This window comes from Poecilia latipinna, unplaced genomic scaffold (genome assembly GCF_001443285.1).
Source record: "Poecilia latipinna isolate Pla-1442-1.1 unplaced genomic scaffold, P_latipinna-1.0 Scaffold1193, whole genome shotgun sequence".
NCBI classification, from domain to species: domain Eukaryota; kingdom Metazoa; phylum Chordata; class Actinopteri; order Cyprinodontiformes; family Poeciliidae; genus Poecilia; species Poecilia latipinna.
Window position 1 is genome coordinate 176,539 of NW_015113809.1, and position 14,341 is coordinate 190,879.

A 14,341-nucleotide genomic window follows, 5' to 3' on the forward strand; every position below is an offset into this window, starting at 1 on the left:
CCCCATTTGTGACTCAGCAGTAAACTAAATGGTTCACACTTTTTCTGCCTGTGCAACATTTAAATTTCAGTTTGCAAGATTTCCACAATTTATTTCTGAAGCAATGCACAGTTCTAGTAAGGATATATATTTATCTGCAGACAGCTGCAGTTAGCAAAAAGACTCCTTAATTACTTTTCTCAGCAGCTGATAATTCATAATACTTACATCCATCTCAAATGTAAACAATCTTCAGAGTGTTCAGAAGTAAAAACTCTTGAATTATCCAGCAACAAAGAACACGGCACAGTATCAGGAGATGTGGAGAGCTGCACATGAGCATCATTACCAGCGAGAGTCATGTGACTATTTCAGTCAACTCCAAAGAGATTGCATCAGTAAAGTCTTTCTGATGTCAGACAGGAAAGACATTAATTTACTGCATCCAATCTGACTGCAGGATTCATGTGTCCATACAGATGGAAGTCATCTCACCTTCTGTTTTGTATTTTCTTGTAAAACTGACCAAGTTTTTCCTGTTCGATACATTTTCCAGTTTCATTAAAGGTCTGACCTTCTGGTTATTTCCCCCCTCAGATTACTAAAACAAATAAAACAAAATATCCAGCAGGTTATTTGATAAAGGTGGTCGTTTTGAAATCAACAGAAAATGAAGATATAAAATTATTTCATTGCTTTGCTTTTCTGCTTCTTTCTTTCATTATTTGTTTTTCCCCCTTTATTTTTTTCTCTTTGCTTCTTTATCTGTTGTATGAATGTATTGTTGAAGTATTTATTGCCAACCTTAAAATAATTTAAATTAAACTAAGAAAGTGAATTGTAGATGATACTGATGTTTGATCAATTGAAACAATGAACATATTAGGGAGTTCCTAGATGTGATTTATTCAATAGATAAGGAGAAAAGGTCTGATATGTCAATATTTGTTCGTGTAGAGACAATCAACGAAAATATACCCAACACTAGACTCCTTAAAAACAAAAAACAAAAAAAAAAGTTAAAAGTTATGGTAAATATACAATTAGGCAGCTTTGCATTTAAGGTAATCTTTCTATTTAGTTAACATGTTTCTTATGACTGGAACATTAATGTTTTACAGAGGCCCAACCAGAGTCCTGGCTTGAATCCAGAACAAAAAAAATCTGTAGAGGGAGCTAATGATTAGGGTGATGGCAAGGAGGCCTCCTAGCCTCAAAGATTTGTAGTCCAATACAAAGACAAATGGTCAAAAATGTGTAGAAGAAACAGCTCAGCAATTACACAAAAGAGTGTCCATAGGTTACAGAGAATGGTGTAAATAATTTTGAATTAAAGAAAAAAAACGTGTTAGCATTTTTACCAGAATGAATTAAAGTAGCATCTTCAAGAGATATTATTTTGACACAAATTGTAAGTTGTTACAGCAACTCAAAACACGATTCTCTTGAGAAAACATCAACTTTTCTTTGCAGGCGATTTGATGCCAGAAAAGGATTAACATGAAACCCTTCCTAGCCTTTGTCTGATCATTAACCAACTGCAGACATCCTTCAATTTACTCTGAAATGCTCCTAACGTGTTGTAGGACTGGCTTCACAGACTCTATATAAGGTTAATTAAACCTTTGCTGTCCTCCCGCTGCTGCCGACGTTCAGCTGACGTTAAAAAACACCGAGCAGTCAGCTGACATAAACTCCAACGTGGAAAGTAACAAAACGTTTAAACAACGACCAAAATCACCGGAGAGCAGCTCTTAGCAAACCCGCGTGGAAAAACCAATATTCACAGGATGCCAAAGAATGGTTGCCACCAACAAAAAGCCTTTACTGCTGTGCTCATACCGCCAAAGTTTCCGCCTTATCTGCTTTTAAAGCAAACACTCGACTGGACGGATATTTATACCTCAGATGCTACTTCCTATACCAGTTCCGCACAGCAGAGTATTAATACATGCAGAATAATCACACGAAAACAATCGCTAGTAATCCCATATGAAACATTCCCTGCAGGCAAACAGCTTCGTGCTACAATGCTACTATGTGTTATGTTTGTAGCTAGCTAGCTGCACATAAGCTAAACTGTGCTTTATATAACAAACATAACAAATTTGTGTTTTAACATCGCAGGGAGTGCTTATTCTGAATTTAAATGGCACGGTTTTTCATCTAGCCGACTCACCTCCTCGCTATTGCTGGAGTCGAAGCCCACATCCCTCCGCCGACCGTGCTTCTCAGCCACCCCCAGCAGCCGCAGCAGGGACGGATCCTCGCCGAACGCAAGGCCGGTGTTGACGGGCCTCGGCCCGGCTGCGACCAGCTCTCCGTAGTCCGAGCCCAATCTTCCGCGTCTGGTCCGTTTTTCCGAGCGCAGCCTGCTGCGACCCGTTAACGGACGACCTGGGAAGCGAGCCCGGGCCGGCGGTGCCTGAGAACTCAGCCCAGCGGTACTGGAAGGAGACGATAATCCGCCTCCCGAGGCCGCCATTATATTTACTACAACAACGGAGACAGCGCGCGGGCAGAGGATCACTGCAGCGGTGCGCGAGGCAAGATGGGTCTCCTCGATGCAAAGGCGCGAGATAGGTGCATCATGGGTAGACGAACGTCGCCGGAGCTGCTCGACGTTCGACGACGTGGGCGACTTCGCTTTTAAAATGAGCTGTTTTTGGTGTTTTGTTGTTGTTTTCGTTTTCGTTTTTTTGTTTTTACTTGTGTGACGAATTTAAAATAATAGAAATAGCATTTGAATAAATAAAGGCTGAAAACTTTGACTTCTACTAAAAATGGTAACATATGTTTGAGCTTCTTATGTTTTTTTAATTGCAGGTCATGAATTTATTTGTGTATTTATTTATTTATTTATTTATTTATTTATTTATTTATCAAATTTAACTGATAGAGACAGACACACAATCACTGACAAACTGTATTATAGTGAGCTAATTTGCAACACTTGTCCCTATGGGTTTTTATAAAAGTATAAAATACTATAAAAAATAAACAGTATAAAAACCTGTATTTTTTCATGTCATTTTTAAGATACTACAGAGAAATTGAATAGTAGTAAAAGAATAAAATAATTAAATGTGATATGAACAATGGAAACAAAAGTCATACATGACAATAAAACATTTTAAGCATGAATGCATTGCTGTTGACACAGCTAGAGTTTGGTATGCTTTTTAAACATATTGAAAATAATCACAGTCTTTGAATTAATTGTGATTGAATTCCACATTGTGGAAATTAAATTATTTTGAAATGCTTCCATCCAGGCTCACTTAAACACTGGTCTTAATTTGTCTAAAATGTCTTATTTGGGCATAGCAGAGAAAAATAATAGTAATTTAAGCTTGAACGGGGTACAGGTCCCACCCACATTAATACATATCAATATGAAACTTTTCATTATAAATACATTGACTGGATTTTTATTTAGTGAAAGCAAGCAAGGAATAATATTAGTTTAGCCAAATTCTTCACATGCACAAGGATTAATATGCCTTTAACCAATTTGGGAAAGCTCAAATTGCTCAAATCAGAAGACAGAGCCCTTAATTTTTGGAGTGGTGACCTGGCAATCTGATAAAACTAAAATTGATGTCTTATGTCATATTTATAGAAAATAAGCCCACAAGCCAAAGAGCACCATACCCATGGTATCATGCTATTAGTTTCAAAAAGGAGTGGTGTATTTCACAAAATAATTTGCATCATAAAGAATTAATTGATATTAAGGTAAACTCTGAAGTGACACCAATTACTTTGATGCAGAAACATAAAGACAAAAAACGCTTATTGGTGCAGAGTTCTATAAATGGAGCTGTTTTTTTTAAACATATTTTATTATGGTTGTTATGAGATACAGTGCCAATGCCACGTTTGCACATTTTTGCTAAAATCAAATACTTAACTACAAAGTATTTCCCACAACGCAAAGAAGAATCACTTTGCTATTTCACTATCAATATCAAACTTTTAGGATAAAACGAAGGCAACATGAACAATGACTTTTATGAGGTTGTTGCTTTGTAAAAAATAAATCCTGATTATTTACACACAGAAGGGCAGGTTTTCAGTGTAGGGCATTTTGTTAAACAGGGTTTGTACACTTTTCCAACAATAAAATTCAAGCACTTTTTAGGCATTTTCAAGATAAGCTTTCAAACTTTTCCAATAAAACAATACAAATGAATTAAAGACAGTTCCAATTCACTATTATATGGCATCATTTATTACCGTTATGAATGTTTTGTGATAGTATCCTAAATGTAAGGGACTAAATAAACTAAACTAACAAAATTTTATGTTTTAAAAATTCTTTCTCAGACACCTGATTGGTCTGACAACAAAACAAAAATTTAAGAAAATAAATCTCCCAATTTCAAGAACTTTAACACAAATAAAATACCAAATTTATTTAAATTATTGAGCCATTGTGAGTATAAATATTCATTACATTTAACACATTGGTTTGCTCTAATTAAATGCTCAGACACGGCATAAATAATCACTTGACTTTCAGTTAAGGAGTCTTTTCTCCTAAATGTTTATTACAAAACTGTGCGAATACAATATCAAGCACTTTTAAGGATTTTTTTTTTTTTTTTTTACAAAAATGAAGCACTTTCCAAACCTTGAAAACCCCTCAGGGTTTCCCCCAATGTATTATAAGCCTGGCGGGCCACCAGGCTTATAATACATTCCACTACCTTGCACCTAATTGAAATTCAAGAATTTTCAAGGATTTCAAGTACCCGTTTGAACCCTGGTTAAAAGGAAAAAATAAATAACGTTCCTGAAACAATCGGCAATGTGATGCACAATTCTGCTTCATAAACTTATTCTAAAATATCATGCTGAAATTCTTCACCAAGCAACATGAATGACATGATGATACGACACTAAAGAAGGAAGTTTTCTCCTCCTCCATCATCTCTTTTCAACAGCCTTCTCCGTCTTAATATGGGAGTTTTGATGAGCCTTTAGAGTACTTTCTCTTGCAAAGCTCTTCCCGCAGGTAAGGCAGGGGTATTCAGAGCTGGGAGCTTTCAGAGGACGAGGACGATGCAGTTCTTTTTTGTGAGCTCGCAAAGCTTCAACTGTGGCAAACATCCAATTACAGTCGTCTTCAGGACAGGGAATTTTACACTTCGCAGACGAATTCGAGTCACTGTGTTCTTTTGCAACATCTTCTTGCTTGATTTTCTTATCAACTTCCACCTCTTCGGAAGAAAGCGTAGGCTCACAGGCCCGCTTTTTGCCACGTGACTCCTCAAGATCGCAGTCAGAGGTTTCCTCCTGATGCTGCAGGAGCTCGTCTTCCGTCTGGAACACAACACCACATTTACAGCACTGAAACATGTCGACGTCTTCAGCTGCAGCCTCTTTCTCGGGATGCATTGCGATGCGATGTTTGCGGAGTCGAAAGGGAACGGGGAACCTGGCGCCGCAGTCGACGCAAAGAAAACGCCGCTCCCCACAATCCTTCCGTCTGTGTTGGTTCAGCTGTAAGACGACAACCGATCAGCACAGCTCACAATTTATGGCGAACATGTAAAACATTAGAAGAAGCAGCTTTCCAACCTCGGTAAACGTGCTGAATCTTTCCTGACAGAGCGAGCAGGAAAATGGCTTTTCTTCGGTAAAATGTGTAGGTTGGTGCTGGCTGAGCTCCGCAGTCGTGGAGAAAGAGCTGTTGCACTTGTAGCACATGAACAGAGTATTATTCTGCAAAAAGAAAATAATTTGAAAAAAATGCAAATCCTTCCTGTTTCAGACTCAAATTTTCTTAATACTCAGTCTGTTCTTTCTCAAGTTTCACTATTTATTTGTGGCATAAAGGTGTGCTGTGTTCAGGCTTTAATTATAGAACATGAAACTAGAGTATGCATGCATGGATGAATGGAAACAGACTGATGCTTAAAATAGGCAGCAAATTAATATTAAGCAAATAATCAGACATCTGAACTTTCTGAACTAACGTTCAATAGTTTGCTTCAACAGACTAACAAATTTGCAGCTTGTTCAAACTAAACACGGAAAAACATGGCTGTATTGAGCCTTGTAGGTTACTTGTATGGTTACTTTTCCAACCATAGTTTTTCCTTCTACTTAATTTTTTAACATTATGTTTGGATGCAGCACTGAACAGCCAGCTTCCTGGGCCTCTTTGTGGAGGATGTCAACAATGGTCTCACTGTTGCCAAGAAAAAAACCTATGGGCTGTCCTAAAAGTTGTTAGATGACATCACTGCCTAATTTGCATATTTTATGGGGAGTAGAAGAAGAGAATATCAAAAGTTGGCAAGACAAAAAGTGATTAAAATTACTCTAAATTTGTTTGTGTAATATAAATTATTTTCCTGAATTACACTACATAAATCAGTCTTGCATAATATCAAATATACCTAAAAGACAGTTATCTGAGGCACAGATATTGGAGGAGGTGAATCAGTGACTGAGGCTGTGAATCAATTGCAATGATTTATTTTAGTGCAACAAAAAAAACATGATAGTGCAAAAGCAACATGATAAATTTTGAATAATGTTTACAGCTTTTGCAGAGCAGGGTCAACGGCAGCTTTACCATTGCGTGATTCAATTACAAAGTTACTTTTTTTATCTGTTCTTTTGTTGGCAGTCCAAAGAAAAGAGCTGGAATTGGTTTTAGTTTTGACAACCTAAAGTTTAAATTATTTTCACCAGTATAAGGCTGTATAACTCTGTGCTCTTTCATGGAGTGCTAACACTACAGGGAAAAGTAATCAGAGTACATTACATATTTATTTTTCTTCGGCACTCACACCCCCAACAATAGACTGGACTTACTCACACACTGCAATCTAAATGAGAAAGTCTCCCAAACCTCAGAAGAAAGTCACTGGCGATTGCTGAAAAGTCACTAAATTTAGTGACAAAGTTGCAAATTTGGCAACAGTGAATGGTCTACTGGACAGGTCACTAGTCCTTACTCCAAATATCTAAACCATAACATCACATTTCTGTACAAACATTTAATTGGTCTCTTATTTTTGTGACTTATTTTGGGGTTTTATTAGTTATAATTCCATTTATCAAAATTTACAGAAACAAGTGCTTCAAATAAATCACTTCATGTGCAAAAGACCTGTTTAAGATTTTCACCTTCTGAGTCCAATTACTGAAATAAATTAACTTAACATATTTGTTTACCTACATGCATATGCAGGTAAAAGGCTGCTCAAATTTTGGACAAAAAAAATCATAATCCCTACTCAGGTCTGTTTATAAACAACTTAGAACTTTGTTATAACAGTACTATCCCACAAATAATACATCTAAAAAATAATAAAACTATGGTAGTAAATGTGTTATTTATTTATTTTTTAAATTAGCTTCCCAACAATTTCTTAAAAATTTCTGCACCTGAATTTCACTGAAGATTATTTGATACTAATGTTAATTTTAAGGGTAATACTTTATTGGGGTAGAAATTTTGATAAATTATAATTTTTTTATATGGATTGGAGAGTTTACTGAAATATTTTTGAGACATTTTTCATGGTTTTTATACCTGCTGTAGTTGACGCTTGTACTCGTCCCGATGGTTCCTCTTGATGTGTCTCTCCTTGGATTTGAGGTCTCTGAAAGTGATCAGGCAATGGAAACACTGCAGACTCTCATGGTGATCTGTAGTGCAGACGACAGACTTAGAAAGTAGTTCATGTTTAGTAACGTGTTTATTAAAAGTATTCACCCACATTTACATTTTTTCTTTTACCTTTTTTCATTGGTTTTACAAATAAAGAATGATTAACTCGACTACAGTTTGCTAAAATGCATGTGGGAGATCACTAACTTAATCTAAACACTGATTGTAACAGGTGAATATTTATGCAATCACTTACTTTACATTAAATATTTTTCTTTAATTATCATTATTTTGTAGAAATCAATTTTAACTTTGGATTAAAGTCGGTTTAGATATGTATGTCTCTAAGTGAATGAGACAGTATGATATTCTTCTTAATTGTTTTATTTTTTCTTTGACATTTTACTTCATTTCATTTCATCTAGGTCTGAACTTTGATTTCTACAACACATCAAAGAATACATTTCAACCACCTCTTCCGAATTTAAGAATACATCTTTGAGGGAATAACACAAAATAAAAACATCAATGGGGCAAGCAATGGGGAAGTCCACCTTAATAAACAGGTGTCACTCATGAACAGAGAAACCTGTATATTTTGAAAAAGAAGAAGACCAATGAAGGTTACTAATTCAGCCTAAAATGTTCCAATATTAGGTTATACTCTAAAAGCTTACAAATAAGACAAAGGAGACTTATGTGTTTACATGTTCTTTGTAGTGATAGTACAGTAAATATCAGCTTACAGTACTCAGGGTCGCCCACAGGGTCAGATTTGGTCTCTGCAGAAGAGGACTTCATTTCATTTCCAACAACCACTTGCTCTATTTTCATTTCCATCTTGATGCTTTCACCGAGCTCAGATCCACATCAAACTGTAAGATAAGCACAAAATTTTAGTTATCCATTATTAAAAGGACAACTAAACACGTTATAACTGCGTTATATCTCTACTCGGGCGTAAATTCTTTAGCATCCAAGATTGCGATAAATAGAAAACGTTGTAAAATTATGATAACCGTTGCACCACGATGGAGGACCACGCAGGGCAGCACGCAGCACAAGCTACGCCATTTGGTTTGAACTTAAAAAATAATTGAATTAAAAAACATTTTCTATGCCCGTTGTATAATTTATGCGATGGTTAAATGATCAATCATTCACTTAAAACAAATCCAAACTTGCTTTTGCACCATCTGCAGCGTCCACGGAAACGAAGCCGTTGTTTAGCCCCCGTCACGTGACATGGGAATAGAAAGTCTCGCGAGATTAGAGTTCACCACTACAAAGCTAGAGCAGAGCCATAGACATTATACGGCACTGATATTTAGTGTCCAAAAATTGTACTCAAGAGTAGCATTACTTCAGCTTATTTTTACTCAAGTAAAAAATAAAAAGTAGCCATTCAAGAAATTAAGAGTGAAATAATTATTTAGTAAAAAGCCTACTAAAATACTTAGTAACATTTTTAATAAGTAATAGAAGGTAGCAGAAATGATTGATGATCAAAACATCAATCACATCATATTTAAAAATATATATATATCAGACTAAAGTATAAAAATATGGGGAATATTGATATTTTAAAGCTCAAAATGAAAGCAATTCATATAAATAACAAAATTACAAAATAAAATCAGGCAAAAATCCATTTTCTTTTCAACGTATAACTGATCAAATTTAAACAAAAAGCTGCAGGCTAGTGTCTGTGTCTGGTAATTATTTTGGTTAAAACAAACTTGTTCTTCATTCAGAGAAGTCGCTCATAATGAGTAGAATATTATTTAACTCAAGTAAGAGTAGAAATACTTCACAATAAAATTACTCAAAAAAAAAAAGAGTAAATTAGTACTTAATTTTTTTTCCCAAAAAGGTTGCTCAGGTTTTTTTGTAATTTTCCACAACAGTTACCTGGATCTGCCTGAAGTGTTTCTTGATGCTAGTTGACTATTGAGAATTGGAACAGCCGTATTCATACTCAGATTAAACTACACAGATGGAATCAATTTACTAGTTACATTTTTGGAAGCAATTGTTTTCCACAGATTTTATTGAGAAGTAAGAAGAGGATGAATAAAACTTCATGCCACATTTCTCAGCTTTCTATTTATGCTCTATGGTGATCTGTCACACACAATCCTCTTAAATGCATTGAAATTTGTGATTGTTTTGCAACTAAATGTAGAAAAATTACCCTTCCAGCACCATCTTATCCTAAAGACATCATAGTTCCTAAAAAACTGTTTCTCTCACACTGATAGGTATACTCGCGGTTCCTAATCCATCTAAAAAATGAGAGCCATGTCTTTCATCGGGTACTATGTTGTTGAACTGGCTCTTCTGATAACGTCTGAATGAAACACTGGAAATCAATTTTGTGATGAAAAACAGTGTCAAAGGTAAAGACCTAATATCTTTGCTCAAACAGAAAATAACTCAATATAGTGGTTATAATCAGATTTATGTCTTTACACCTTAAATACAGATACTATTTTAGCAGTACTTCAACTTTCATGATTCCTGTCAACATCAACGTAATCCCCCACAAACCATCTTTAAAGATCCAAAATGTTCTGCTTATATTTTTCAAATTTCTTTTCTTTCTTTTAAATTCACTCTTTCACAGATTTTGTATTAACCCAGAATACATATCCTACAAATTTAGTTACTATTTATTTCATAAATCAGACAGTGTTTACTTGAAAACTCCTACTACTCTTCAATTTTTGTGAATTATTAACAAAAATAATATTTAAAGTATTTTCATGTGGATAAATCTACTCCATAAGATTGAAATAAAGAATATTAGCATCTCAGTATCAGTTTTCTTTTCCACATACCAAAACTCCAAAGTAGGAAAAAAAAAACAATTCAACTCTTAAAATCACCCAATAGTTTCAGGTAATAAATCTTTATTGGGATTTTCAAACACAACAAAAGTGTCACTCGAAGCTTCCCGATGAGGCAAAAAGACAGTACGTTATCCTTAGTTTAAATATTTCTCACAGACATGAAGTTAAGGGCGTTTGGAGGCAGAATGAAGAAATCAATATGTTGAGAACGAGATTTAAGCCACAGCCTTTTTCTGCTGCTGGTATTCAGCGATTCGGCTTTCCATCACGGGCCTGAAGTGCCGGATTAATCCCTAAAAACACAAAAAAAGAGATTATTTATGTGCAATATCACTTCAACATGCAACATCAAGTCAAAGAAGGAGCAAAGACGCAATGCTGGAAGACCTTCAGTCTGGGAATAAAAATATTTTTCCAAACTGAATTTCTTTTCCCGCATCTGAAATCCACTAAAACAAGTTCTGGACACTTTAAGACATTTCTCCCAAAACGCAGAGACTCAACAGAACCTCCTGCAATCGGGTTTTATCTCTGACTGTTGGAATGATTCCTCTTCTCCGACATGTCTTTACCTGAACGGGCCATGCTGCACCGTCACCCAGCGCGCAGATGGTGTGTCCCTCGATCTGCTTGCTGAGCTCCCAGATCATATCGATCTCCGCCGGCCGCGCATCGCCACGAACAAAACGCCACATCATCTTATTCATCCAGTCCACTCCTGCAGAAATCAACCAGAGCATCCAAAACAAAACATATTATTTTATTGTTTATGAAAATAAATCCTTAAAAAAAAATAACTTAATGAGAAGCATTTACCCTCCCTGCATGGTGTGCACTGGCCACAACTCTCATGTTTGTAGAACTCGATCAGTCGGGCGATGGCTCTGATGACGTCAGTCTGGAAAAGTGACACCAATCAACCAATGACCAATGCTACCGGCGTCTGGTCACTCTGCAGAGGTGACGGACTCACAGATTTGTCCATGACGATTAGAGCGGCCGTGCCGAGGCCGGTCTGGGCTTGAATGAGGCCGTCGAAATCCATCAGCACCTCTTCACAGACCTTCTTGGGGATAAGGGGAGTTGAGGATCCTCCAGGGATTACAGCCAGCAGGTTATCCCAGCCTCCACGAACGCCACCTACCGCACAGATGTTGCTTTCAATTAAGTTGGGAATAAAAAAAAATGTAGTCGCTTATGTTAAGCCGTCCTAATCTTTGACTTTATGACCGTTCTGTTGAAGGAGAACATGGCAGATGGATTTAGGTCATCTCTTTGTGACCTTTCTACTTAATTACACTTCCAAAGAAATAGATTTAAAAACTCACATTAAGGAAAGACTCCTCCCTGTTTTTCAGACAAAAAAAACAACAACAAAAAAACACTTTTCTCGAGCAGATTTGGGTAATAACTATAGTTTCACTCACTCAGTTTACTTGAGTAACTTTTTTTTAGAAAATATGTACTTTTAGGAGTATTTTTACAACACTGTACTTTTTACTTTTACTTGATTTATTTTATTATGAAGTATCGCTATTCTTATGGTAAAATGTTGGTTTGTTTTAACCACAAATTTACCAGACAAAGACACACACCTGCAGTTTTTAAAGTTTTACACTGACATTTTTGGAAAATTGTTGTTTTAAAATTATTTTGTTTACATGAATTACTTTTATTTTGGTCCTTAAAATACCAAAATTTTCACGCAACTTTAGATTTTGGTCCAATTGAAGTAATTTTTAAATGTTAAATGATTAATGTTTTGATCGGTTACTCAGTACTTTTTCACTCTTATTTGAGTAATCTCTGTTTTTTATTTTCACTTGAGTAAAAATATGTTTTCATAGCTCTACTTTTACTTGAGTAAAAGGTTTTTTTTACTCTGCCTACCTCTGGTTTTCAATTATGTTCAATAAAAAATAGAAAATGTTGACGTTCACCACCTTTTTAAATATGGAGGCTGCAAATAAACGGACTGAATGAAGGAAGAAACAACAGGGGAAACAGAAAGAAGGCAAGGAACAAGGAAGAAAGGAATGAAGGGAATGATGCAAGGCAAGAAGGAAGGAGGAAAAGGCACAGAAAATAAAAGAAGTTAGGAAGGGATGAAAGAGGAAAGCAAAAACAGGGCAAGTGAATAGAAAAAAGGACGGAAAGACAAAAGCAATGAAAGGATGCGGAACACATTAAAAGGTGGACACAAAAAGGAGCAAATGTCCCAATTTTTTACATCAGATTTATCGTCAGAATAATCAAGAGTAATCAATCGCTAAAATAATCGTTAGTTGCAGCCGTACAAAAATGAAGGGAATGACACGAGAGAGACAGGACTGAATGAAGGCTAACATTTAGACGGTGTAATTAAAGGAATAAAATCTTTATTTTTTCCAAACTCAGACCTTTAAAGTGCTGAAATCAAATGTCAGACTTTCCCAGATGTTTAAAAACCATGCAGGAAACCCATTTGGATGTTTTCACCCAGATTTAAAAAACGAAAGCCGCCACGTTGATGCGTACCTGCGTGTCTCTCGATGAGCTCCTTCAGAGGGATGGACATCTCCTCCTCCACAGTGCAGGGGTGGTTCACGTGACCCGAGATGTTGAACAGTTTTGTGCCAGAGTTTCTCTCCCTGCCGAAGCTCACGAACCACGACCCTCCACGGCGACAGATGGTGGGCGCCACGGACACCGTCTCCACGTTGGCGACAGTCGTCGGGCAACCAAACACACCTTCATCAAGAGGAGGAAACGCGCGAGTTGCCAGGAGGAACCCACTGGGACGTACGGATGTTGTTTGCTGCCTGAACTCACCAACATCTGCAGGGAACGGAGGCTTGAGACGCGGCTTGCCCTGCTTCCCCTCCAGGGACTCGATGAGGGCGGTTTCCTCTCCGCAGATGTACGCGCCGGCGCCACGCATCACAAACACGTCAAAGTCGTAACCAGAGCCGCAGGCGTTCTTTCCAATCAGCCCAGCAGCATACGCCTCATTGATGGCCACCTGAAAGAGAAGGATGGGTTCATTTTGATTCATTTATTGAAAAGATTTTAACGCGTTTCATTTAGTTGAAATCGTGTTCTGTTTTTGTATTCATGTTTCTGACGGACAACCGCAAACACAAACAACAGCGATGAACAACAAAGTGGCTTTTCTTGCCACACTGAAGAGTAAATTTTTTTAAATTGTTCTTTATTTATTGGAAGCAGTTTCACAAACAACAAAGCATTTTGACAGAAAGAACTTCCAGTTCATCATTTTCCAAAATCTTTTTAACCTCCTTTATCCCAGTAAAGGACAGTTCTGGGTATAAAACCAGTCAATATGAACCTGCAAACAGCATAGAATATATATAACAAAAAGCCAAATAAAAAAAATTAAGAACAAATTTTTTTAAAATGTGTTTTTGCTTCAAAAAATTATCTGAAATATATGACTGTTGTTTACAAGTTGTGCTAATAAGAGTTGAAGCTATTCAAGCCCAAATACTGTTTTAATGCAAAACATGTAGCAGCAGGAATGCTGATGTCAGCGTTTCTAAAGAAGTGTTTTTTTAATAAGTTACATGAATGATCCTGGATTCATGAAACACTTTGAAAGCTAAATAATGAATGATTGACCTAAATAAAAAGATTGAAACAATAAATATCTCTGTTGTTGAGTTCAATAATTTAGCACAAAAAAGGGTTTCTTTAAGTAAAAAAAACGTTGCTTATTTTGTATATATATAGTTTTCAATAAAAATGTGATTAATTAAAATTTTTAATCAAATCCCACTACTAAAAAACAAATAATTTATTTCTGAAATTTGGTAGAAATAGGGAAAATTTGACAAATCAATTACATATAGCTCTGGAAAAAAAATAAGAAACCACTTAA

At 36.2% G+C, this 14,341-nt stretch overlaps 3 protein-coding genes across 4 annotated transcripts in view; all 3 read right to left on the reverse strand.

The window, feature by feature from the left end:
• kmt2ba (lysine (K)-specific methyltransferase 2Ba) overlaps positions 1 to 2,566 on the reverse strand; it is a 40,877-nt gene extending 38,311 nt beyond the window's left edge. Inside the window, exon 1 of the mRNA XM_015053674.1 lies at positions 2,159 to 2,566. Coding sequence (XP_014909160.1) covers positions 2,159 to 2,464 — 306 coding nt within the window. The 5' untranslated portion in view covers positions 2,465 to 2,566. The remainder of the gene's footprint in view (positions 1 to 2,158) is intronic.
• Positions 2,567 to 4,606: 2,040 nt separating this feature from the next.
• Positions 4,607 to 8,898, reverse strand: LOC106960541 (zinc finger protein 583-like). Of its 2 annotated transcripts, XM_015053687.1 has the most exons (5): positions 8,798 to 8,898; positions 8,359 to 8,487; positions 7,535 to 7,650; positions 5,566 to 5,709; positions 4,607 to 5,487 (listed from the first exon to the last, which is right to left on the reverse strand). In XM_015053687.1, the coding sequence occupies exons 2-5, from the start codon at positions 8,450 to 8,452 to the stop codon at positions 4,912 to 4,914; spliced, it is 930 nt and encodes a 309-aa protein (XP_014909173.1). In that variant the 5' UTR covers positions 8,453 to 8,487; positions 8,798 to 8,898; the 3' UTR covers positions 4,607 to 4,911. The 2 variants fall into 2 exon arrangements, with proteins under 2 accessions (XP_014909173.1, XP_014909172.1); XM_015053686.1 differs by having other exon boundaries at positions 8,359 to 8,871.
• A 1,592-nt stretch (positions 8,899 to 10,490) lies between these two features.
• The window catches only part of ndufv1 (NADH:ubiquinone oxidoreductase core subunit V1), a 9,225-nt gene continuing 5,374 nt past the window's right edge, over positions 10,491 to 14,341 (reverse strand). Inside the window, exons 5-10 of the mRNA XM_015053683.1 lie at positions 13,276 to 13,465; positions 12,982 to 13,194; positions 11,438 to 11,604; positions 11,281 to 11,362; positions 11,037 to 11,182; positions 10,491 to 10,757 (exon numbers count right to left, since the gene is read on the reverse strand). Of these exons, the coding sequence (XP_014909169.1) occupies positions 10,680 to 10,757; positions 11,037 to 11,182; positions 11,281 to 11,362; positions 11,438 to 11,604; positions 12,982 to 13,194; positions 13,276 to 13,465 (876 nt within the window). The 3' untranslated portion in view covers positions 10,491 to 10,679. The remainder of the gene's footprint in view (positions 10,758 to 11,036; positions 11,183 to 11,280; positions 11,363 to 11,437; positions 11,605 to 12,981; positions 13,195 to 13,275; positions 13,466 to 14,341) is intronic.